Here is a 27,987-nt window from a genome sequence, read left to right as displayed (position 1 = left end):
TTCAAAATGGCTGAACCAATATGGCGGACGGAAATATTAAAAATCTTCCGATTTAAACAAAATGTAGTATTAAAGGAATAGTAAAAAGAATGGGCTATGAGCCAGTTATAACATAAAGAATATTTAATAAACTTTCTTACATACATGCAAACGTTTCGATACCGATCGGGTCATTTATAATTTAACTGAATTTTCCGAGAATTTTATAAGATTGTTTATTGTTTTGCATTGAAAATGATCCGATCGGTGTCGAAACGTTTGCATTGTAAGAAAGTTTATTAAATATTCTTTATGTTATAACTGGCTCGTAGCCCATTCTTTTTACTATTGATTTATTCTGATCGAACCATATAGATAATTATAGTATTAAAGGGTTTTGAGGGACATTGATTTCGAAAAGTCCCTTGATTTTTAATCCGAACTTAATATTTGAAAATTTAAAATGGCTGAAGCAATATGGTAGACGGAAATGCTAAAAATTCTCCGATTTCAGCGAAATGTAGCATTAAAGAGTTTTCGGGATCGCTGATTTCGAATCCGGACTCAAAATTCGAAAATTCGAAATGCTAAAAAGTCTCCGATTTCAGCGAAATGTATTATTAAATGACTTTCGGGATCGTTGATTTCGAGAAGTCCTTTGATTTCTAATTCGAACTTTCAATTTCAAAATTCAAAATGGCTGAACTAATATGGCCGAAATGCTAAAAATCCTCCGATTTCAGCGAAATAGTCTAGGCCGGAATCCATAGTCCGGTCTTAATCTCAAGCAATGTCGATGTTAATACGGCTCTTTGATTGCATTATATTGTACTTTTTATTTCACACATTAAAAATCTTGTGTTAGCTCATATAGGCTTTTAGATTATTTATTTACGGTATTTTCACAGTATTTTACTATAACATTTTACAATAAATATTTCATATCATTTATAATAAATGTTTATGATCTGTGCAATCTAATACCACAAAAATATTTACAAAATATTTAAAATAAATCTTACAAATATTTATAAACATTTTGTAAATATTTTATAAATATTGTGTTCTGTCTAGGATAATCTTTGATTGCATTGTGACATCTTAAAATGTCATAAGGAAATCACAGAACTATAGCACAAAAATTTATAAAATGTTTTATTGGTTTTTCATTAAAAAAATGTTTTTTTATTAGATTGCTATATTCCATCAGTGTATTCGAATGATGCAGTACATAACGTGGTGGGGCTCCGCCACGACATCGGAAAAGTTGTCGGGGAGGACATTTCGCTTTCCAAATCCGCTAACTTCTCCCTATATAGACCAGTCTTGTCCTGGTCGTCGAATCTCGCTGACCAATATAAATCTCCATTATACAAATCAAATAAGGAGCATTCTCTAACAACACTCTGAAACGTTACGCTAACATTTGCACGGACGAAGAGTTAATAAACAACGCTTCTTTAATACGATAAACGTGTCTTCTTTATTTCGACGAAGAAAATAATTCTAGATGTGTGCATTAATGAATTTCTTTACATGAGCAAGTTCTTTACACTTCACTCTAGTGTATTTCTGAAATTGATCACTTCATGGTCGATATCGATATAGACCACAGTTTGCATTAACAAGGAAGTATAATAAAAGTGATTATAATTTTTGGGTTCAAAAACATGCATTATGTCGCATCAGCGATTTACGTTTATTTCATATGTCTGTCATTTCGCCACATTATTCTGCGTTTCTGCACAATTTCACGATTCTAACGAGAACAATATTATTCATTTATTACCTGCTTATGCCATCGCATCGAGAGCTAATCTTCTCAGTTCGACAACATGTGCAACGGAATTACAAGATTTCCGAAACGCTGTCGATCAACGGATACTGTGGGGCTTAAAGAGTAAGTAAAATTCATTCTTAATCGTGATTGGTTTTTGATACTTATCGGATAAAATGAATGCAAAATCGCAAAAGTTAAACACATGAACAATCTCGCGTTTACTTCATGTTGAGTTGTTTCATTGTGTCGCCGAAACTAATCTATTTCGTAACTTTTTTATCTTTGTTTATAAAAAAAACCAGAGGATTGTCAGTAGAATCCTCGTACAGCACGGAATTTGCAACAATATAGCTACAATATTGCTGTAACATGCAATATTACTGCAGCGTATTGCTTATTATACAGTTCTAGCATATTGTTAATTTTCAGAGCTCTATGAGAGGAAGTAAATTTTGGTCTCTTGCTGTTTTTCTGTAAAGTTGATAATACTTGATTAAAAAATTATTGAAAACCAATATTCGGCGATATTTAATAATTATATAATATCTTGTCGCGACTATTGCGAAAATTGCAAAATGGTAGAGGACTTTTCGACTTAATTTTTCACGAAGTTTCGCGCTATAATAATATTATATAATCTCGAATTTCGGGACACTCATGTTATACCGGGTGTTCCGTAAAGATCCGAACAACGCTTAACGCTAACGGGAGATTCCTGAGTTCATTTTGAGACGAAAATTCTAATACCAAAATGTTGAGGCTATAATAACTTTTGAATTATAATTGGTTAAAGATAGCGTGTAATTCGAAAACAATTATATATAACCTCGATATTTTTGTATTAGGATTTTTATCTTAGAATGAGTCTTAAAAAGAATCCAGAAATAATAAGAGGCTATAAAAGTAAAATGGTTTTTTACTTATAAGCATTGAAAGTAAGCTTATAATTCAAAAAATTATTGTAGTCGACATTTTGGTATTAGAATTTTCGTCTCAAAATGATCTCCGGAATCTCCCCTTAAGCATTGTTCGGGTCTTTACGGGACACCCGGTATATATCAAGGTTATTTAAAAAAATATAAAAACAATGCGCTCGTATATAATTAAAAAACTAAAGGAATAACCAAGGCCTAAACAAAAATGGTTCAATTAATAAAATATCTTTATTGTTCAATACATAAGGTAGAACGTTTCAGCTTACTTATAGCCATCCTCGGTCATCGAATAAATTAATACATAAGAGGAAAACACAATAATTAAAGAACACTTGTCGCGGATAAAGGCCATGGCACACAAAAAAAATTTACGCATAATATTGTGTATTATGTATAATAATACTATTATTATATAATTATGTATAATAATAATATGAATATAATTATGTATAAATATACTTATACATATTCACATGCATGAAAAATTTTTGACCACGAAGGGAATCAAAATGTTGGATTTGCTACTGCTTATGTTAAGCATCGTTTACAATATGCAGAGTAAGCTTGGTGTAAGAAGTAAAAATAAAAAAATTTATCAATCACAATGAAATGTGAAAAAAATAATAGAATATGATCAGTCAATTTCTTATTCTTACCGCTTTATCAAGTTTACTCCATGTATTATAATAGATGTAGTGAGAAATAGACAATGACCCCAGTGAGAAATAACAATGGAATCGACATCGAATCGACATCGATTCCATTGTCATTTCTCACTGGGTATGGCCTTACGGTCTCTACTATGTTTGGCCAATTTGTTTACTATTTATGTTTTATTGTATAAATTTTTTGTGTATCTTGTGGTCTTTACGCGTGCAACATCGCAGTTATATAAACTAAATAATTACAACGTTAACTTCGTCACAAATGTTGAAGTATAACATGAAATCAATTAAAGTAAATTGTTGTTGCCATGCGAAAGTTACATTTCCAAAAATTAGCTGAGTCATTATATGGATATAAAGCTAAGTCGGAAGTCGGGTCATTTTGTTGAATATAAAGGCCAAATATTTAAAGTGTAATATAGCAACCGTCCATATGTCAATGTCAAACATATCTAACAAGGGAAGTTTCACAACTGTCCGGAACCGATTTGATGCTCCATAAAATATGTTAAACACAAAAATCTAAGAGTCACGTATTTTTTTATACGTGCCCTAACTCATGTTTAAGGGGTAAAACACCCCTTTGAAAAATACCGTTTTTTTTCAAAGGGGTGTTTTATCACTTAAACATGAGTTAGGACACGTATAAAAAAAATAATTGTCTCTTAGATTTTTGTGTTTAACAACAGATTTCATGAAGCATCAAATCCGAGATCAAATCGGTTCCGGACAGTTGTGAAACTTCCCTTGTAAGCATTTAGATATAAATGGGAAATATATATCGCGGCGCGCGCCGCGCGTATGGAAGATTATTAGTTAGATAAGTAGTACTTATTATTTTAAACATCTTGTACATCGATATTATTGCTCATTGGCTTCATCTAATTACTTTTGTAGCGTTATATTGAATTAATTGTCAGAGATTTTATATTTAAAAATTTCGTAATAAATTTCGTAAATTATATATGGTATTATAATTGTTCATGCGCATTCTTACGTAGAATAAATAAACCAACTTTTTATTTCAAGTATAATAAATTCAGTTTATTCAATCGATTAAGTTAATTGATTTAAAAGATTGATTTATAGTAAAAGGATGACTTATCGGGATTTCAAATTACCATTTAAATAGTGTCGATACAAAGAGTTGAACGAAATGTTTTTATATCGATCTTTGCGCTACAAATTTTTAAGTTTTTTTAAAATATATTCGCATGCCTTAAAATGTGCAATCTGTGTAATAGATGATTAAAATTACTTAGCTTGAAAAGTAGTACTTATTACTTAAACCTCAAATAGTCTTTTTTTCTCGACTGGAGAACAGCCTGTTCGGGGTGTATAAGTTGAATTCCAAACGTAATTCATTTATTCACACATTATGCAACATATTTTCCATAAGTGTATTACTACCGTGATTGTGTCGCACGCGTAACTTTCGATTAGAACACTTAGTACTAGAATCAACTTTCTTCGTGTTACACAAGGAACTAGTTTCTTGACTGCATATGCGAGAGAAAAGCGTTTATTACGCGTACAACACCGCACAATTTTCTCTCATTTCATTTCGAGGATCCTACATCTCATAAGATTGCGTATCGTGCGCGGTACACCTGTAGTTTGGAGAACGTTATAGCTGAGAGTACACACTCTCTTATGTACACACTTAATCAAATAGATATATTCCTATATGTACATAGAATTTTGAATAATTTTTAACACTATATCGTTTATATGAAGAAGCGATCTGAGTGAAAGTTAGTAATAAGTCACGAAACAGAGCGATTAAAAATTATCCTTCGTAGTATTACTTTAGTCACAAAAATATTTCATACTTATTATCACAACATTTAATTATTATTTAATAATTATTATTAAATTTCTCCAAATTTTATTTGTAAAGTACATAATAATAATGCACAAAGTAATATTAAAATTACATAATTATGTTTTATAATAATCATTGAAATTATACCCAGATAGCACAGAATATTTATGATAAATATTTATTAATATTCTTTTTTTGAAATGTTATATACATATTTCATACATATTTTATATAAAGCTTTATTCGAAATATTATTAAAATACAGACCAAATATTTTATGTATTGTAATATTTACAATAAATATAAATCAATATTTCTAAAAAGTATTTTTTACTTGGATTATAATTTATCATTAAGTATTTTCATAGCATTTACTATACATTTACAATAAATATTTCATATTATTTATAATAAATGTTTATGATCTGTGCAATCTAATAGGAGACCAAAAAAATATTTACAAAATATTTAAAATAAATCTTACAAATATTTATATACATTTTGTAAATATTTTATAAATATTGTATGCTGTCTGAGTAGTAAAGCATACACACACACACACACACACACACACACACACACACACACACACACACACAAATCGTATCGTTAAATTAATGAAATTTAAGAACACCTAAATAATGCAAGATATCTCTAAAAGTTGTCTTTTGCAATTAACAGTGATCCTGTCTTTAGCAATTAATAAAAGTCTCAGTAATTAAGTAGCGATGAATAAAAAACACTATATACTAGAATGTTACGTAAATAACAATTGTGTATTTTTATCTTCAAGCATTGGATTCTAGTGGCGAACTCAAATCAGGTTTCCTTTATGGAAATAATTTTTGGCTGGGCAGTCGTAGTCAGTGCCTCGATATAATGAACAGGACTCCCTTTGAGTTCGCGAAACGGCATATATTAAATAACACGCGATACCGCGATCCGCAGAATGAGTTCCCACCTTTCCAACTGAATTACTTTGTTGCTTATCTCAGACACAACAGTACTCTTCAGTATCATATCAATATACAAAATGAAGTAAGTTCTTCTTGAAATTATCTACAGTATATCGTGTTTTTAATCAATGGTTTTTTACTCTCTATATAGATTTAAAATTTTTATTTCAAATCCAATTTTTTAACAATATATGTCATGAAATCCTAAATCGAACATTTCCTGTATCTTTCTATATTACGATCTAAATAAATCTTATTTACATTGGAAAAAATGTATTAAATTTTAATAATTATTTATTTGAATAGTACTAACTTAACATTTATTTATGATAAATAAATATTTAAATAAATATACTAAATAGAAAAATGATAAATCAAATTAATGGTTCTTGTTCTAAAAAAATATACATTTATTATTTAGTAAATAATTAGCACTATTCAAACAAATATTTATTAAAATTTAGTACAATTTTCTCAGTGCATTTTAAAATCAATGCAAAAAAATTAATGTAATTTTGTCGCTAATATTCATTGCAAATGGACTTAAACACGCGACTAAATTTAGTCTTTAGGTCATGTGGCATGTATAATGTCGTAGATTATAAAAAGAGAAAGTTACACTAAAATTGACTTACAGCTCATTTGGCACTTACATGATCTCTCTAATGGATGAATATTCAAATTTTTCAATGTGAAATTATGAAAAACATATAAAAATACTAACAAACAAATAAAGAGTACTGGAACTCCTAGATATCTCGAAAAATATAAGTTTTATAAAAAAAATTTTTCAAACAAAAGTTGTAGGGTTCAAAAAGATCTATTTATTGATCTTATTAGTTTGTCACCAAGGTCATATCGATTTTTTTTTAATGGAAACCCCCATTTTTCATTGTATATTCTTAGCTTAACTCGAAAGCTCTTCAAAACACTATAACAAAACATTTTTTCGTTGAGTACTTTTTGAGTTCTATGACTTGAAAGTTACCGTTGACATTAGTACCTACCTATTATCTAAGATATCTAACTGATGGTTAAAATCTTGTAAATGTTATTCAACGTCATGACCTTGATAACATTTGTCAAGATCATGACCTTTGGAAGTTGTTACTTTTATTTTTATTTTCAGTCTAAATAAATCTTTTTAAACTTTAACAACTTTTGTGTCTGAAATATTTTTTTTATAAAACTTATATTTTTTGAGATATTCAGGTATTCCGGTACTTTTTATATACCTTGTATATAGAAGATTTTATATATATTTTAGGACCTGATTACGCTCGGTCTCTGTTTGCCCGCATCCTGTTCTATGAATAATATAAGTTTCATTCTAGAAGGAATATTTAGAGATAGAGTTCTTTTAATTAATGACCTCTATTCCATGGATCTCAGTCTGATCAAGATAAAAAATTTGAAGGACGATCACCAATGGTTGTTAAGTGGTGCGATACCTCTCATATGGTATGTCGAAAAACATAAAGACCACAAAAAATTAACATTACAAATAAAATAATAATATACGTTAAATTTTCATGTTTCTTCCGAGAGTTTGAGAAAGCAATAGAAGAGATCTGCATATATTAATTTTATCATTTCAGTGTTGTTTTAGTGCTTACCTTTGCCATGATGATAAGCGGCACAATATATGATATTTTCATATATCAAACATATTTAAAGGCAAAGAGTAAGACTGTTAGTAAGTATATGTCTAACTAATTATAAAACTTTTTAAGCTTCTTCGATAATGGACTATTCGTAATACTGATTTTGTTATATTCCTGGTATTTCAAAAGAAAATCACACTCACGTTTTACATTAAAACTTTTTTACTAAATTGGAATCATTATTTTAATAAAATTACAAAATGAAAAAAGATATTTTTTCTTTCGTATAATATTATTTATTTCTATAGTGCAATATCTTTTTTTCCAATTGTTTGCTTGTTAATAGTTTTCTTGTCTTTGCTGGCAAGCATCTTTCGCAATTTTTAATCAGTTATACAGATTCTAAATTGTGATTTAGATGTAGAAAACGCGGTCGAGGAGATGAAAATGACAGATTTGAAGTCTTCATATGAGAAAAGTAGAATTGGGAACGTATTAATGTGTTTCTCCGTTTATACAAATACGAAGATGATATTTAACACAAAATTGAACACCGAATCAATAGCCGTCATTCACGGCATAAGATTTCTAACCATGATTTGGATAATCATAGCCCACACCATATTTTACACAGCGGATTATTTCGGTAAGTGTACTGATACAAAAATTGTAGAACTGATTAATTACGTTTCCTGACGTCGTTTTCCATGCATAATGAACGTCGTTCCACATATGTAGACAATAAAATATGGACGTTGAGATTCGCCGAAGGTATCCCCATTCAAGTGATAAGCAACGGAACCATATCGGTTGACACTTATTTCTTTTTAAGCGGATTTTTATTGGCTTACATGTACTTAAAGGATAAAATAGACAAGGAACGAAATAAGTCGATTCATTACAGAGAAAAGCTAAATGAGTTCTTTGTCAGCGTAATAAAGAGATATATCCGGTACGTTTCTAACGTTATCTTGATTCACATGATCAATGAACAAAGACAACGCTGTGACAGCATGACAGCATCAATGGTTCAGTAATGAGCAAAATAACAGAGAATGCGATTTAAAAATTCAATTTAACAATGAGCCAGATAATAATAATTGCTTTCTTTATAGTTTTTAAAATTAAGTCTAGAAATTTCTTTTAAGGTTGACGCCGACTTATATAATGATGATAGGAATAGTGCAATTAAACTCAGCTTGGTACGACAAGACTTCGCAATTCTACGTTGAGGAGAGACCGCACGAAATTTGCGCGAAATACTGGTGGAGAAATGTCTTGTACATAAATAATCTGTTTAGTCATAATACGATGGTACGAACGCCAATTTAGGCTGTGTTCTAAATTTACTGCCAGTACTGAAAATCTATAGTAACGTAAACTATAAATTTTCAGTAATAGCAGTAAATTTTTGAATTACTGCGGTTTTAATTATAATATCATTCTGGCATCACACACTCAGAAGTGTATAAGAAAGACTCCTTATTTCGAGTTATATTGAAATTTTCTTGTAGTGCTTGTCCTGGAGTTGGTATCTATCCAACGATATGCAATTCTTCATAATCGGTTTGGCGCTTTTATTTCTGTCAACTGTGTAAGTAAAACGATGACTGTGGAATATTACATATTTTCAACGCATGTATCTGAATAAATAAAAGCTACAAATTTCAGATATTTTTACGTGGCTGTTGTCATATTAGGTACAATTTTGATAGGCTCGATTATCTTAAGCGGTTATATCTCATACATTTATGAATATGTTCCGACGTAAGTTGCAAAGCATCTTATTAATTGTGAAAATAATTAAGTAAATAAACACTTTTTTATTATTGCAGTTTGGACGAACAGTACAGACTTCTAGATATCTTATACTATCCACCATGGGTCCGAATTGGTCCATATATTATTGGAATGATTACAGGTTACATTATAGAAAGATTTAAGAAAAAAATAGCCTTGACAAGGGTAAAGTATATATCTTTTTTTATATAAGAGAATTTGATGTAATTAATTGTTGGAGTTATGGAGTAAGCTAACGATTAATAAAAATTCAGATGATGATTAGAAATTGTTATTTCTAATTATGCAGAACGCGGATCGAAGATATCCATAATTATAAACCATGGACTAATATCAAATTAATTTTTACAAAAAATTAGCTTTAAAAGTAGCTAATTTTTAAACTATATCTGCAAATATACATACATATATGTAGTATATTAGACTGACAAGAAAAAAAAATTTTTTTAATTGGCTTCTCAATTGAGAAGCTTCCATTTCATGCCCAAAGAACACACCTAAATTTTTATCAAAAAATATTAAGATTTAGAGATCGCTAGTGAACGATTTTTAAATCAAAGTGTCGATTTTCCTAATACATGTTTGATTTGATACAAAAATGGTTTAATCCGGATTTTAAATGTGATACTGTACGTTTTTTTTTTTGGTCGCTGAATATGCAATGATTCATTTAGCTTTACGATATACGTCTTAAGAAATACAGCCCGATTAATGTAAAAAAATGACCAAATTTCGAATTCAAGATTGATTTTAGCAAGGTTCCAAGCATTTAAATGGGTTATTCCCCTCAAATTGTAGATCTGTTCACCTAGAACAAGATCCAATTGGAATTTTCCCGGGACCACTTATAGAGCCTTTAAAAGTTGCATTTAACTGGATTATAAAACATTTCTAAAGACATATTTTATCTATTTTTATTGTATATTTCACATCGTTTTCTAATTTAAGTTTATGATTAGTTTTTTTCTAATATAATAATAAATAGGATTTCTAAAATAAGTTTTTCTCAATCAGAAATATGCTACAACATATTTTATATTTTTGAAAAAGGAATTGATTAGATAAATGATTCCCACACGCCGTGATGCATTGGTGCGCAGTTATGTCAGAGAAATCACAAGGAGAAAAAGATTTCGCGCTTTTACGTTCAATCTTCTATATTTCTGTGTCATACAATACATAACATCAAAGACTCTCTCTCTCTCTCTCTCTCTCTCTCTCTCTCTCTCTCTCTCTCTCTAGAGTCACTGTAATAAATAATATGTATTTGTTTAATTTTAATGCCCCGTAAGACTAATTAAATTTTTTAAAAATGTAAACAAATTTTATCAAATTCATTTTACTTTGTTATTATAAGTAAAAAACTTAATTAATAATTCGAAAATGTATGCGATAAAAAGTCATTTTTAAATGCATATATTTCTTTCTTTAGAGCATTTTTTCAATTTCACAGAGCATATTTTAGGCGCTTAAAAAGGGATTTTTACAGCATAATTTTGGTTGCCCTACTTATAATTTTTTTGCATATTTGTATAGTGGGAAGCATTTGCAATCAAAATCATATGTAGTAAAAAGTTGCTACAATACCAATTGCTACAATATTTAAGATGTTTACGAGATAATCGACATCTTAAGTATTGAATCTTAAGAAGTTGATTTTCCATATCACAATTTGAAAAACAAGATTCAGACTAATATTTTGAAGTCGGTTATGTTGAAACAGAATCATTGACCTTCAACTCGTCAAAATACGACTTGTAAATAAAACCATTTGGGCCGGTTTCACCAGTGTCAATTACTTAATCGGCCGTGGAACTGATGACTAATTGCGTTTGCTGTTTGATGAAATTCTTTTGATACATTCCAACCCAAGTTATAATGGCTTTATTCCCCTTCAAAAATTATTATATGAAAATCATTATATCACAAAATTTACTAAATCTAATGATATATGTATCATCTGTATAAAAGATTTGATATCAACAATTGTGGCGCCAAGTTAAATTCTGTTAATGTTTTTATTAAATCTAATGATATATGTATCATCTGTATAAAAGATTTGATATCAACAATTGTGGCGCCAAGTTAAATTCTGTTAATTTAATTAAATTTATCAAAATTTTATGTATTATTCGTAAAAAAGATTTGATAGCCAAATTAAATAATGAATATTAATCTAATATGTATTATTTGTACAAACGATTTGATATCAACAACTGTGACGCCAAGTTAAATTCTACTACAAAATAAAAAGTAAAACCTAAGTGATACTATCTTTATTATTTACTTAATCCAAATGGTACTGTCTTTAATTTTTATACAATGAAAAAATTTAATTTAAATAGAAAAATTTTTCATGTAAAAACACTTGGCAAAACAAATCCAATTTACTACTTTGATACTTATTAAGACGTCGATTATCTCGTAAACGATGCATAGTAGCAATTTTACTACATATAATTTTGATTGCAAATTGTCCCCACTATACAAGTATGCAAAAACAATTATAGGTATCTATTTAAAAAAACTGCGTTAACTTACATAAAAAGTTACGAAAAAGTTACGAGTAGAAAAAAAATATTTACGTGCACTTTGTAGTTAACTCAGAGTCGTTCAAATTTTTCTTATTAAACTTTCTTGTAACTTCAACCAGTTGCGAGATATTTACTCGGACATTTATGGACGGACATCCTGTATGTGTATATGTGTATATATTTATGTAGGTTTTTATTTGCTCAATAATATCTAGTAACCATTATAAAAAAAAGTTCATTTTCTATTTATATAGGGTGGGGAAAAAATACGAAAATCTTGAAAATTCTTAAAAAATATAATTTTCACGGAAAAATATTTCGAATAAAAGTTGTAGAATTTAAATAGATCTATTTACTAGTCTTATCAATTTGACCTTTGATGACGTTGCTAAGGTCAGGTCAAGGTCACCTTGAATTTTTTAAATGGAACCCCCTACTTTTTATTGCATTATCTTATAACTTATCTTAAGAACTCTTCAAAACTCTCTAACAAAACATTTTTTCATTAAGTACTTTTTGATTTTATAAGGTTTGAATATCACCAGCATTAATATTATCTAAGGTGACTAACTGATGGTTAAAATCTTTTAAATGTTGTTCAGGACCATGTTGACGCTTGTCAAAATCAGGACTCTTGAAAGTTGTTCCTTTTATTTTTATTTTTACACTAAAAATGAAAATAAAAGGAACAACCTCCAAAGGATAAACTAATAAGACCATTAGTAAAGAGATCTTTTTAAACCTTACAACTTTTATCCGAAATACTTTTCTGTAAAACTAACATTTTTCAAGATTTTTCAGGGTTTCCGTACTTCTTCCCTACCCTGTATATGTATACTGATTAATCATTTATAAATTAAGACATTTCTCACTTTACAATTCAATACAGCTGAGAACCACAAGTATATAATATAGCAAATTATATAAATGTATAAAAGAATTATTTAACCCACATCTAAATTATTCTCAAAATATCTTGGTGGAAATAAATCGCTAAAATCGTTGAAAATTGTTGAGATCTATATCAGTTGACCTGTTTTAATATACAATAATTTAAACAAAATGCATAAATTTCAGAGTACTATAATTTTATATTGGACTCTTGGTGCTGCTTGCAACATTTTCGTGTTGTTTGGCCTTTACAAACGACAGATATCCGTTCTATATACTGCTATCTATGTTGCATTAAGTAGAACAGTTTGGGCCATAGGCATAGCATGGATTGTAATAGTGTGTTGTACTGAGCATGGAGGTTAGTTGATTTAATAATAGTATTATATAGTATATAGATAAAAAAATAGTCAAAATATTCTGACTCAAGAATTTTTTTTTAATAAAAATTGCCCGAAAGGAAATCAAACGAGATCGTATGATTAAAATTAAAAATAGACTGATTGTATATTATTTACCGTTTTAAAAATAGACGTTACATATATGTTGGAACTTCGGTGGCATTGTAAATTTTTCAGCATAAATTGTCGATGGTAATAGAATTTCGCTCCCACTGCATTCGTTTGGAAGAACGTATAACAAAAATCCATTGTCGTATGAACTTGCCTCATTAAATTGACGTCGACTTATTTTTTAATCATGCGACCTCGTTTGATATATTCTTAATCCTTCCTCGTTTGATATATTCTTAATCCTTTTCATTCGAATATGAATTTACAAATACTTTTAATATTAATGACATCATAAACGTTTTATATTTAAATTATCTATTATGTAACCGATTTATATTATGACCCACCCTTTTATATTTATTTTTATTTTTATTTTCAATTGGTTTAATTATTATGTTTTACACTGAGGATGAAAATTGAAACGTTTGTATGATTTAATGTTTATATCGATTGATAAATATTAAAGCTAGATTAATCATTAGCACTTAACAATTAACTTTGACTCGTAGCCTTTCCTTTCTGGCAATTTAAATAGATAAATTTTATATCATATCAGCATAAATAAATTATTATATAATATTATTCGTAATATTCTATTTAATTTTCCTTTTTTTAAATTCATGCTTTAAAGTCTTGTGGCCCTGATGATAGAAATGATTTCGAGATCTCGAAGTTATTTTTAGCATCGTTGATACAAGGCTTAACAAGCATTTTTGTAACAGATAATAATAAATCATAACAGAGCAATGTTATAATTTAGAAAAAAAAATTTTATTCTTATCAAACGCTTGACTTTATTACAGGCATCGTTAAGGAGCTGTTAACATGCAAAATCTGGATTCCTCTTAGCAGACTTACGTACTGCGCTTACCTTTTAAATCCTTTTATCATACATTCGATTCGTTTGCATAATGAAACATCTGCTCATTTAGAATTGCTGTCCATGGTAAGTATACGAACAATCAAAACTTCGATCTCGACAAAATAAATACACTTATTGTCACAATTTTTATTTTTAGAGCGCTATGATCATTGGACACTTTGGGATTAGTTATTTCTGTGCATATGCATTATCTTTAATGACAGAATCACCGTATATATTATTAATGCGAATGTTCAGCCAATCTCGTAGCAGAAAAAAGGAACATGAGATTATAATTTCGCAAACATGATTGCGATGGAATGTAATATTGTAATATTGTAATAATCGTAATTAAAATAAAATAAAATAAAATCGATTTTTAGACGTTTATCCTTCTATACATTTATGTGAAATCATATTCGACTACGATGAAATAAATTAGATATAATTTGCATGAATTATGTGGAAGGAACGTTGCATGTGCGATTAATTCATTGAAAATGCAAAAATGCGCACGAATCGAGATTCGTTTTTATCAAGTGGGCGTATTATACATAGCATCCACAAATTTCAGTCAAAATATCTTGTACTGACTCGAAGGAGTAGATCAAGAGTTTACAGCTCATTTACAAAACTACAAATTATTAGACAGTCAAAGTTCCCCGTGGCGCTATATGTGAACCGGAGAATGTATTCTGGGTGGCGCCGGCGAGGTAATTGCTCGATTCGCACGTGAGGCCTGTTCGCGTCTACCTTCCTCTAGCTGCTTCTCGAGCTGCTCTTTTAAGACTAGAAGCTCCCTTGTTCTTTGATAGACAGGATCCTTGAAGCAGATAAAAACAGATATTTTAATAAAGATGTTCTATAATTAGTAAATTATATAATGTAATTATATTAAATATTTTTATGTACCTGTTGCCGCATACTAGGGTTCCATCTACAATACAAACTTTTCCACGGTTTAATATATCGCATACTAGCAACTGGCATTAGAACAAGCTGATAATTCGTACCGGACCGGTAAAGAGGATTCAGATAAAGAGGTAATTGACTATTGGTATACGACCAGAGAGAAACTGTTCTTTGCTTCACTTGTTCTTGTACTCTTTCGCGTTCGCTGTAAATATGATATCAATATAATACGAGTACATAAAAATATAAGACGCAAATCGCTTATAAATATTTACCTGCTAAACAAGAACGTGCCAAATCTGCAAGAGTAAAGATGATCAAGAATAGTAATTAAAAAATGTTCATTGAATTCAAAAGCGTTCGGAAATTGTCGCATTATTTGCCAAACGCAATCGATAAATTGTAAAAATACCGGCGATCTATCTGCATCGCTATGATGTTCATCGCCATGGCCTATCCTCTAAAAAAATCATTATTAATTATAGTAAATAAAACAATATACAATACTGAAATAATTAAAGAAAGTTCTATATACCTGTTGAAATTTATGTCCAAAGCTAAGCCACTCTTTTTCTATTAAAACCTCAAATCCCTTGACAGTTCTATAGTATGGATCTAACATTAACATTGCGAGAGCTGTAAGCTAAAAAAGATAATAACAATAAATACGTGTAATAAACATTGTAATGTTTCATCTTTCAATTCATATATATTCGTCGATAGTCAGAATCGATCGATATGGAATACAAAATTTACATCGTTATAATTTACTAAATTTTTCTAGCTTTATTATTCGGTGAAGAAATGTATTTTTAAGAATAAGATTTTAATGTTACAAATGTATTTATTTATATAATTTTATACCTAACAAGTTATTAGGAAAAATAAATTTTCAATCAAAACAACTAACAGAAAATATCATATTCTTTATTCAGTCCGTTCTCAAAAACACATTTTTTTCATCAAACAATCAAAAAAATCTCTTAATAATAAAAGTCAATAAGAATTAAATATTTACTTGTGCTGTTCGGTCCCAGCCGTCAGAACAGTGGACTAGGACTGAAGTTTTATGATTTTCGACTTTGTCCACAATTCTTACAGCCCCAGCAAGAACACATTTGATATGCTTAAGCCATATTGTTGATTCAATGCCTGACAGCCATCGAGCCTCATCAATTGTGGGGAAACATATTTCTGAAATAAAGCAAACGTAAATTAAAAAAAAATATTACATTAATATATTTATGACAAATCCGATACCTTTTAACTTCCTGAGACTTTCTCTCATGACATGTATATTGTGAATATCGAGAAAGACCAATTCCGCATTTTGATAAGCATCTTCGCTTTCATATCCACCGCCTTTCGCTTTGTTCGCTATCGCGTTTGCCATCGGTCGCGCATCCATAATAAAAAGTTTATGACTTTGTGCATTAGCATCCATTATCAATTGCACATATCTCTCGTCCTCGCGACTTCGTTTGCCGCCTACACCGACTAATGGCTGAGCACAACGAGTTATCGTCGCTTGGCTTTCTGGATGAATCCACGAGAGAACCGGAAGTCTACCTCTACTTCTAAAAGACGCAGAGGCTTGTAAGTCCTCGTCGGTCGCTGCGGCAGGTACTGCCCAAACAGCTGGATAACTATCGCATAGCGAATATGTATCATTGATTTTGGATATTTTCCACATATCGTTATTTACACCCTGAAATTCAACGAGGAGTGATATTAAGTTTTGAACAAACTATTATAACATCGCGTTAAAGTTTTTTAAAATTTTACACGAGATATATCTCTTGATATATACCATTCTTTTTAATTCTGCGATAGGTTCGTAAACGTTCCAACCATTTTCAGAAAAAGTCTCAGAGTATTCAAAGGCAAAGAGAGGTAACTTGTGAGATAATGGAAAAGAATACTGTTGTAGTTTTTCGAATACGTCTCGTCTGGAATGATTTTCCTGTTTATGAGCAAATCTGAGATTCCTCATATCCTTACAAAACACCTCGATTCCATAAGAATTTTCTCCTCTACTCGACGCACCGCCGACTTTTTCAATTCGACTAACGACCCCCAACGGCACTTCAACGACATAAGGCGTTTCTCGATCTATACTACGAAAATGAAGCTTGTAATTTGTAACACTAAGGATCCCTCTGGCAGGCCCTGAATAAGGACACAAATAGGTAACTTCGTGTGCAATGCCTTGCACCCGTTCTCCATTCAAGAGCGGTGGTCCCGTGTCTCCTCCAGACAAATTCTAATCAAAACAGCAATACAAATAACCAACTGAAAATATTGTGTAATGATAAATTTTATGATAAAAACTTTCTATTTTTCTACAACTTCAACAGAAATAAAAGACAACAGCAGTAAATATGTTGTAAAGTAAAAGTGAAATAATAAGAAAATGTTTTATGAAATGGAACATTTCAACAAAAATATTTTACTATTCTTCGATTATCATTGAATATTTTTATCAACAAAATGCCATAATGACATAAATAAAAATAAGAACTGTGCTGTACTTAAACATTTGTTACAAACTCACTTTTACTTGATTATCTTTTTTAGCCTCTAGAGCAGAGACTATATTATTATCTGTTGAAGTGGAGCTTGAAGAAAAACTTTTTGAATGTGAAGCTTTTTCCCAACTCTCCTAAAGAAATTTATAGATTCACTCGAGATTTAATAAATAGTAATGTATTATGTTATCAATGGGCGAGTTCAAGACAGCAAAGCGGCTAGGCATGCTTATCGAGCGATTGAATATAATTTGTTGGATCTATAAATAACAACCAATTATGCTCATTTGCTTAGCGAGCAGGCTAGCTGCTTTGTAAACTTGAACGCACCCAATGTTATTAATCATATAAATTCTGCTTTATACCGATTCCTGGCCCATTTTTGAATTAAGCGAACTGCTCTTGCTGTCTGAGTTGAGAGAATCTGAACTGGCATTCTTTGAATTGCTTTGTTCTGTACCTAGGAGTTCTGCACTGCCTCTTTTTTCCATACTTGTATTAAAGATAGTCTCAAATTCTCTACTTTCGTTGCAACGACATTCTTGTTTACATCTTCATTCACTGTTATCTATGATTGTATAAACCGTTTGCACCTGTACACAACCAATTATAATAAGATACATGGTAATTAATTTAAAAAGTGCCAACATAGTTAACCATTTTTAAGTTAATATTAATCTCAAAACTCTTGAATTGATAGAATCAAAATAACAATAAACTTTCTGAATATTTAATCAGACAAAGTATATATCTTCATATTTCTGAATGTATCTAGTAATAAATATTGTTCAAATATATTTCGGATATATAAAGCATGTCAAAACACATTAAAAAATATATAAATATAGTGTCTCATATTTAAATAAATTTTCTATGTGCTAAGATCTTGACATCTGTCTCTATGACATAACCTCACAAAGGTCGCAGCGCTCGTGATAATATAACGATAAAATAATCTTAATTAATGAGCTAACGAGGGAATAATTGGAACGTGATAAAAACGGCACATACTTTCACAGAAAACTTACGACGAAAAAAGAATTTAAGAGTACGATACAACCGGAATTGAGAGCGAATCATGCCGTGCCACGCCCAGAGGTGTACGGATTCGCTTTATTGTCCTTCGAAACGTGCAAAAATTTCAGCCGTATTGAGGCCCATGCGATGCACCGGATACGAACCTGCTTCACTTTATATTTATGTAATGTATCCCGTAGCGTTTGTTTCTGTCAGTGCAACGTATTTTTGATAAACGCGGCCATTTTGCACGCGATCGTCGACAGGTGACGCTGTGCTGCCTCTCCTCAACTTCGCGTACATAGTGCACCTGTTCTAGAACGTCTCACTGCCAAGTAAAAAAAAACAAACCAAAACAATTAAATTAAAGAATGTGTATTTAGACTTTCTAAAAATCTAATGTTTTTTTTTCAAAATACTTCTATTTTCATTATTTTGTGAAATTACTATTTCTTTTAAAATAAAAATTAATTAAGATAATTTATATATATATATATATACACTACTTTTATTTCTACATAAATAATAAATTTATTTTATAGAATAATATTAGGTGTACAAATTAATTCGGTACTTTTTTTCATAATTCAAAGTTATACTCACACAAAGATATATAAAGTACACATTTAATATTCGAAATAATGTCCATTGTTTTCAATGACTTTACATCATCTTTCGAACAACTAACGAATGCTCTCACGGAAGAAACTTGGCGGTTTTAACTCGATAAAGGCACCGAATTAATTTTTACGCCTAATATACCTATATTTAAAGAAATCTAAAGTACGCAGTTATATAATATAAAGTAAAAACCAGTCCGTTTCATTTGTTTCGTTTGTTCCACTTATTTTATTTTATACGCTTTTTATTCATATTTTTTATTATATTTTATACTTCGGTAAAATTCATAATATTAAGAAAGTCAAAAACTTACAACCCAGATATAGTAGACTGTTACTCGATTCTGTTAACTTATCCAGACAGCACAGAATATTTATGATAAATATTTATTAATATTATTAATGATATTATTGTTCATTAATATTCTTTTTTTGAAATGTTATATAGGTATTTCCTACATATTTATATGAAGCTTTATTCGAAATATTGTTGAAAAAAAAATATAGACTAAATATTTTATTTAATATATTTATGATAAATATAAATAAATTTTTCTAATAAGTATTTTTTACTTGGATTATAATGTCTCATTAAGTATTTTCATAGCATTTACTATAACATTTACAATAAATATTTCATAATATTTATAATAAATGTTTATGATCTATGCAATCTAAGACCATAAAAATATATTTGCAAAATATTTAAAATAAATCTTATAAATATTAATCTTATAAATATTTTGTAAATATTTTATAAATATTGTGTGCTATCTGGGTATTAATTCGACAGTTTGTTGAGTATATATCGATTGTTACATAATGTCGTTGCGCATCTTTTTTTTTATCAATAATACGTTTTTAATTAAAGAAGTATATTTCCTTTGAAAATATATAGTATATAATATTATACAATTACTTTTAAAAAATAAAACATCCAAGTATAAGTATCTTTAGTTTTGATATTTATTTTGCGAAGAATTAATTTTTCTGACGATATAATGGAGGCTATTGTAAATCAATCTCTTTATAAAGAATCGCTTCCTTTTTTTTAACAAAGAGGGCTCCCTACTGAAAAATATCACGTCACACAATTGCATGATGAAATCATGTAATTAAAATATGTAAATCATGTAACTGATTTGGAACAATTCATTACGTGATTTACATGTTTAATACATGATTTCATCATGTAACGTTGTGACATGATTTTTTTTAGTAGGACTATTTTAAAGCGACTTTTTTTTACAAAAAATTGATTTTTATGGAATCGATTCGGAAGTTGCATATTCCACAGGTAGATATTGAGAGCAACATTTGTAATATATGATGGATATTGCACGGGAATTATTGATTTTCACTATGACAGATATGTAGAAAGAAAAAGTCAGACATTGTGTAGAAAATCAAAACGTATATATTCTAATATATATTTGTTATTTTAATTGAAACATCTACAATAAATTATGTATTACAAAATTTGATAGAATTATATATGTTTTAAATGCAGAATATGTAATTTTATAATATTTTATGATTTAGAAGATATGATTATGATCACTGAGATCTAAAATATTTTTGTTACATAATTTTCTGTACTTACAGAATCAAAATATTTATAAAATCATCGATAATTTTTCTTTTGATATGAAATCAATTGTAGATATAATTATTATATATGTATAGTATAAAATGTGTCTTTTCTCTTTTAGGACAATTTCGACTGAATGTTTATTAATTTAATCAACAAAATTACTAAAATTTGCTACATGTATACTAATTAAATAATACTATTGAATTAATATTTTAAAAAAGATTATCAGATTTTATAATGAATGTTTTGATTCTATAAATGTATAAATATAAATACATAAAATTATGTAGTAAAAATATGAATATCGAATAGCTGAAATACATATATGCAGAGTTGTTTGCGCTGAGCAATCAATACTTCATTCATAGTTGAAATTTAATGGAGAGCAAACGCCATCTTTTGAATATAGTTTGGTATTATGATTGGTATTTCACAATTATTGATCTCGACGGAAATACTCAAAAGTTTTTAAATAATTCACACTAAAAGAGAACATCGATTTCATTACGCAAATGATTTGATAATATTCTATACATATTAATTTATACATATTTATAGTGAAAAAAAGCACAATTACAAGAGCACAACGCAATTGATATTAGTGTATATAAATTACAATAATATTTTAAAAATATATTTTAAAATATATTTACTCCATAGAACTTTGTGTTACAATGATTTTTCTTCAAATCAAGAATGAGAAATATAAATATAAAGTATTAAGTAAAATCTTTTAATAATCGTATTAAATTAATACTATTGAAGTATTCCGCATTTAAGTAAATTCATAGAACGGTATAATCGATACTATTAATACCATTGATATTTTATATTATATTTCCCAAATAATTCCCCAAATGATTTGTTCCTAGTAATAGTTAAACATATTAGTAAAATATATATACTTAAAGTGACGAACGTATTATTGTAAGAAGTTTTTCCGGCGTCTATTTTCATAGCGATTGACAATTAAGAGTAAAATAAAAAAAATTTTGTAGATTTTATTTGATTTAAAAACCAACATAACAATCAAAACTAATTCGAAAAGATATGATAACTTATTTTTTTTTCTACTTTCAAATAATGAAAGTTGAGCAAAATTGATTAATTTTAACAGTAAAAGAAGAATACACGTCATATTTTACCATTTCCCGCTATCAAAAGAAGTTAAAAAGAATTGTAGTTTTAAAATTCTTAAACATATACACACACATATCAAATAAATAAATAAATTGAAAAAAAATTTGAACATCTTTTCTTATGAAAATGATGATATAAATTTTTCTCAAAGTCTCAAAATTTTTATAACAATAGATCTGAATTTTTGCATCAGTTCACCTTTCTTTTTTTTCTTTTCTTCTGAAGAGAAAAGGAAGAAAGATGAACTAGTGCAAAAGTTCAATTAAAAAGAACAGGCCTAATAAATCTTTACGAAATACATAAATAAATAAAACGAACAATAATAAGATTGAAAGACCGCTAATGTTAAACATAATGCTTTAAATTAAGAAGCGTCATAACGGTCAGAACGTTAAAATGTTGAACTATTGTAAATTCATTTAAATGAATTAATTTCAGAAATTATAATTGCGTGCCGATATGGTTGTCGGACTTTCAACGCAATCAAATCTGAAAATATTAATAATCCCCTCAAATTTCCCAACTTAAAAACTCTAATAAACTTATTGCGAAAAATAATGCCTCGGGAGTCGAACCCGGATCTCTTGCATTCCGTGCGAGCGTCCTAAGACCACCGAAAAAATAAATAATTTTGACACTTTATCCTTCTTCTTTTCATCTCTCTCTCCTCTTAAATTCAATTTTTAATATAAATTACTCAAATTACAAAACTACAAATACAAAAATTATATCAAGTTATTTTACTCAAAAAGATAGAAATCATTTATTAATTGAATATTTGAACAGAAAAAAGACAGCGGTCACATTTTTTAATTTAAACTTTTAAATCTTTATCTTTTTCCACATATCAATTGTGATTTAAAATTTTTAACCCGAGTTACAAGAATTTATAACAGAAAAACATACAAGAGTCTTACAATTTAAATTATCATGTAAAAATTTTTAAACATAAGCGGGTAAAAAAAGCGTAAATTTTGTAATATTTATAAATTTTATAAAATTTCTTAAATTTAATATTTTGAGCATTTTATAATCTTTCTCCTTTCTTAAATTTTTTGTAGTCTTGTAAGATAGAACATTTTATTGCTTTTATTAATATTTTAAAAGATATTACAAAAGAGAGAGAGAGAGAGAGAGGAGAGAGTAAATTATTGATTTAACCTGATCTTGTTTTAGCAAAAAAAAAAAACAGGAAAATAACATTTTATATTAATTTATCAAGGAAAATAATAATTCGTTACTTTTTAAGTAACAATAACGAGTTATTTTTAAGAATCAGTAACTAGTTATTGTTTTAACTCAATAACATGTAGCGAGTTACTTGGAAAAGCAACTTTCTCATGACTGATCTTTTGTTACGATTATCGTTCTCCTCTTGATTTGTATGATTTGATTTTGTGTGACGGACAGAAATTCTTTAAATTACCAACGCCCCAAACATACACAAATAATCCGAATGCTGCAAATAAAAGAATTCACTATATTTGACGACCGAATTATCCCATCGATTGCACTATCTAACGGACATGTTATCCGTTGGAATGGAACGGAACTACTACTCCGTTCTGTGAAATTCTTGACTATTCTTGACACGAGTTCAAGTGCGCACGCGTCGTTCGATACATTCTGTTTGTCTGGTTTTGTTTTTTTATTTGCTTTTCTTCTAATTAGTAACTAATTAATATCCATTTTATAATCAACGTAATTTTGCAAACAAATAGAAGCACACTCGAGCCACATCGCCAAAAAAAATCAATGATGATTCCTGATATCTTAGATAATTTTATTACAATATAAAGTATAAAGAGGCCATAAAAGCTATAAAAGGAAAAAGTATTATCCTAAAGCTTTACTAATTAAAGAATAATGGAAAAGTTGCTAAATCTGCAGGCAAATAAACTCATCTTTTTTAAAGAAATATTTATTTCTAAATTTCTTTCAATATTGTTTAAAAAACAGAATGATTATCACCTTAAATAATCTTTAAAAAATAATAAAATGCATAAAAGTATTCATATACAAAAGTTCTTTTCTCGATTAAAATTTTTTTTTCATATTTTATATTTTTTTACGTAACTCACTTTCCACCGTATAGCGAGCACTGTATCCCTTTATAACAGGATGCATTCCAGTTGGAAGCAAGAAAGTTTATGTAAAAAAATGTTCAAAATAAAAAAACTTTCAAATTAAGAAAAAACTTTTTCACTCAAAAGATATATGATCTTCGTTGCTTTAAATAATAAAGATATTTTTACAGCGGCAACCTTGTGACTTTTTCCATAATCTTCTACACTGCAGTTCATTTTACACTGCAAAATGTTTATTAAGACAAATTGATAAGTTTAAAAAATGTACTATATGTATATGTATAATTACTGTGTAATTATATAATTAGATCGATCAATAATAATCGATAACGAACTCGACCCGAATTATACAAATCCTAACTCTGCTTTAAACGATTATATTTTCAATTTAACGTTTTCAATTTAAATTATATGTTCCTTTTAGCCGTCATTTATAGTAAGAGCGTACCACAAATATTCAGTGTTTGGAACATACTATTGAGAATTGTTATCCAATACGTGATCCGGTAAAATGAAATTTTTTTAAATTAAATATCTTTCGTTCTCCATTAATACTTCGACATATAAGTATTCCCACGCACGGCTCAGCTTCTGTGAACTTGCCAATGGACGAAACGATTTATTTATGACTGCAATATAAACACGAATTGTAATACTACGAGAGATTCTGCTATCAAATTACAATGGTGAAATGAACCGCTTACGCGTCGGTTGATGCGCGTAACGAAATATAACACGTAATTCTGTTGTCATTCAAAATATGTCCATTCACGACCACTACCTTGATGCATATTTGTTATGACCTGCATTGTACCGGAATTTGCTAAATATACCATATCAATCATGCTCTTTTATCGAGATACGCGCCAAGCGACAGTAAAGAGAATAACAAATAAATGTCAATTCAATATTCGCACTATTTGACATTTTTATATCGTAAAGAACGGGAAAGTAGCAAAAATAATATTATATTATAGAATTAAATTTAAACTTTTATTTAAATTCATCTGTTTTACAATCTTGTTCTTCGTTTGAGAGAAAGCGATATTTCAGTTAATTTAACAATTTCAATTTCAGTCTACATTACGTCACCCGAAGATAATTGCCAAGGATTCATCCCGGAATAACAGCCGTTCACTGTACAGTTTTCATTCTGTCTAATATGAGAATTAATACTTTTGACGTCAACATGATACAAAAATAGAACACATTTAATAAATGCGCGAGGAAAGGGAATCTTTATTATTAAAATGTGACTTCAAAAAAATAACACTCAATCAATATTTATCAGAGAAAAGAAAGTTGAATTTGTTCGAAAACATCTCGTGGGGTTGCTGCGACATAAAATTGAATAGACGTATAGAACTCTTTGTGCAGACAGTAATTTCAAATGACATTTCTTTCTCGATTGCCTTTGTATAATCTCTTAGGCCCAGTTTCACAACTCACGGTTAACTCTTAACCGAGGTTCAACTTATTCATTGTCTCTTTCCAATTCTAGAATTGGAAAAAGATGAGAAACAAGTTGACCCTCGATTAAGAGTTAACCGTGAGTTGTGGAACTGGACCATAATGGCTTATATGTGTTAAGCCCATTCTACAATTGCGTAAGCGTAGTTGTAAGTGGTTGTAGTATTGTAAGAATTGACCAATCACAGTCGAAATATTCTTTTCATATGCAACCACTTACAACTATATGCTTATGCAATTGTATATAGAAAAGGGTTACATAAAGAACACAAGATGCGTCTCTTGTTATCGCGACAACGCTAGTATACATATTTCAAAAAGTTATTTGTATTTCTCATTGTAATCTGAGTTCATTGTCCTTTTACTACCACATTATACAAGTATGCTAATGAATGAAGTGCTACACTGAATGTCGCGACAATGAATCACTCAAAGAATCGTTGTAAAAAGGATTTTTTTCGTTGTAGATCAAATGTCATTCTAAAGTTATTTATATATAAATCATTATATATAGTTACGCATGAGCAATGTTTTCTTATTTCTTCGAACTTAATTTATAAAAGAAACAATGCAAAACATTTCCTTTTAATTATTTTTTATTTTCTCATTATTATTACTATTTTTTGGTACCAAACAGTAATTTTAGAAAAGAAAGAAGGATATCTGGACATATAAGGATGTATTTTGTATATAATTATATATGTTTATACATATATATATATTTATACAATACGTTTTATATGAACAATTTTTTACTAGGATGTTACTTATGTATATGCGTAATAAAATTAACTAAATGCACGTAACATGATTAATATCTTACACTTTAGAATTGCAAAAGGAACAGATTGATCGACATTAGAAAACAATTTTTTAATATTTGAAATTCGGAATTGCATATTTTTTTTTATTTCTCTATTTTCATACTCCTACGCTCCGTAACATCCAGGGACAGTAAAGGTAACGAGATCGTTACAATGAGTATCAATCCCCGGGTAACAAGTCGCTCCGGGCTGTGGAGCTCTAACGATCGGTGCTTCCAACCCAGGAGAGGCTATTTGGAGATGCTCGCACATACGCAAGAAAGCAAATGTCGCGGTTGTTGTAAAATCTCAATTGCATACATATTTGATTGTAATAAAGAAATAATAGTATAGAATATTTTCTGTGAAATAAATATTATAATTACTCAAGGAAACAGTTAATAAGTCGCTGAAAAGCAGCGCTAAAAAGGATAAAATTCAAAGTTACGCGTATTTTTGCAAAAAATATATTTGCAGAACAATGTTTAAAGAAATGTTTCAAAGCTCGAAATCACAATTTTCGAATGCTTAACCCTGTGTCGGTGCAACGATTTCACTATAAATGACGCTAAGTTCAAATAAACCTTGAAGAAACTTCAACGAAACTTTTTCTGCAAATTTCTTTAATTATTTATTGTAAAATATAACATTTCCTCTTTAAAAAATACTTTTTTAATCATAACGTTACGATTTTTTCTCTGAATTATAACGATTTAAAGTGAACAGTGCCACATTTCAGGTATTTTTCTTTAAAACGTGTATCTACCGTCGCGTCCGATCGTACCATCTACTTGAGTTGTTTACATTCTTGAAAGTTATCTTCTTGTCATTTCGAATAAATGCGAGCATTTTCGATATAAAGATATTACTTCTCCAAATTTACTTAGAGACCTTATATTGATGTCTGGCCATGAATGATTTCGTCAAAATCCTACGAGAGAAATAGATGTATTCTCTCTCTCTCTCTCTCTCTCTCTCTCTCTCTCTCTCTCCTCCTCTCCCTCCCCCCTCTACGTGTGCGTGCGGCGTGTGCGCGCGCGCGCGCGCGCGTGTGTGTGTGTACACTATCTCACTTTAACTTAACTGTCTCACTCTATAACTTTAATTAAGATTAAAGAGTGAAACAATATAAGTTCAAGTAAGGTAGTAAATGTATACGAGAAGATATAGTACACTGTTGAATCTATAGTGTCAAATTTAACCTAACGTGAGTTACCACTGCTCCTACTAAATATATCATTATTTTTTACCAAAATGATAATTAAATTTGACACTATATCGTGTCAATTTGACACTATACAGTGTCAAATATAATCATTGTTTTAGTATAAAATAACGATATGATTGAGTAGGAGCAGTGACGACTCACGTTAAGTTAAATTTGACACTATAGATTTAACAGTGTAGAATATACCCTTCTCTTTCATAGGATTTTAACGAAATCTATTGTAATTATGCAGATTCCGATATTAG

At 29.2% G+C, this 27,987-nt stretch overlaps 2 protein-coding genes across 7 annotated transcripts; one reads left to right on the top strand and one right to left on the bottom strand.

Annotated features, from left to right (window-relative positions):
* The first annotated feature begins 1,318 nt into the window (after positions 1-1,318).
* Positions 1,319-14,662, top strand: LOC108720835 (nose resistant to fluoxetine protein 6). The gene is made up of 13 exons (XM_018445063.1): positions 1,319-1,879; positions 5,978-6,222; positions 7,408-7,601; positions 7,739-7,836; positions 8,163-8,390; positions 8,483-8,696; positions 8,893-9,058; positions 9,259-9,338; positions 9,416-9,511; positions 9,580-9,709; positions 13,156-13,330; positions 14,285-14,427; positions 14,501-14,662. Exons 1-13 carry the CDS (start codon positions 1,657-1,659, stop codon positions 14,651-14,653), a joined length of 2,145 nt encoding a protein of 714 aa, XP_018300565.1. The 5' UTR covers positions 1,319-1,656; the 3' UTR covers positions 14,654-14,662.
* Positions 14,663-14,998: 336 nt separating this feature from the next.
* mtm (phosphatidylinositol-3-phosphate phosphatase) lies at positions 14,999-23,647 on the bottom strand. 6 transcript variants are annotated; one of them, XM_018445065.1, is made up of 11 exons: positions 23,598-23,647; positions 18,965-19,128; positions 18,149-18,376; positions 17,810-17,917; positions 17,066-17,518; positions 16,516-16,963; positions 16,274-16,449; positions 15,791-15,898; positions 15,531-15,715; positions 15,256-15,460; positions 15,014-15,166 (listed from the first exon to the last, which is right to left on the bottom strand). In XM_018445065.1, exons 3-11 carry the CDS (start codon positions 18,272-18,274, stop codon positions 15,014-15,016), a joined length of 1,962 nt encoding a protein of 653 aa, XP_018300567.1. In that variant the 5' UTR covers positions 18,275-18,376; positions 18,965-19,128; positions 23,598-23,647. The 6 variants fall into 6 exon arrangements, with proteins under 6 accessions (XP_018300571.1, XP_018300570.1, XP_018300567.1 ...); XM_018445066.1 differs by lacking the exon at positions 23,598-23,647 and having other exon boundaries at positions 18,812-19,184; XM_018445067.1 differs by lacking the exon at positions 23,598-23,647 and having other exon boundaries at positions 18,844-19,184.
* Positions 23,648-27,987: the final 4,340 nt, after the last annotated feature.

The sequence above is a fragment of the Mycetomoellerius zeteki genome, unplaced genomic scaffold (genome assembly GCF_001594055.1).
Source record: "Mycetomoellerius zeteki isolate Tzet28-1 unplaced genomic scaffold, Tzet1.0 scaffold155, whole genome shotgun sequence".
Taxonomy (NCBI): domain Eukaryota; kingdom Metazoa; phylum Arthropoda; class Insecta; order Hymenoptera; family Formicidae; genus Mycetomoellerius; species Mycetomoellerius zeteki.
This window is presented reverse-complemented; position numbering and strand designations above follow the sequence as displayed.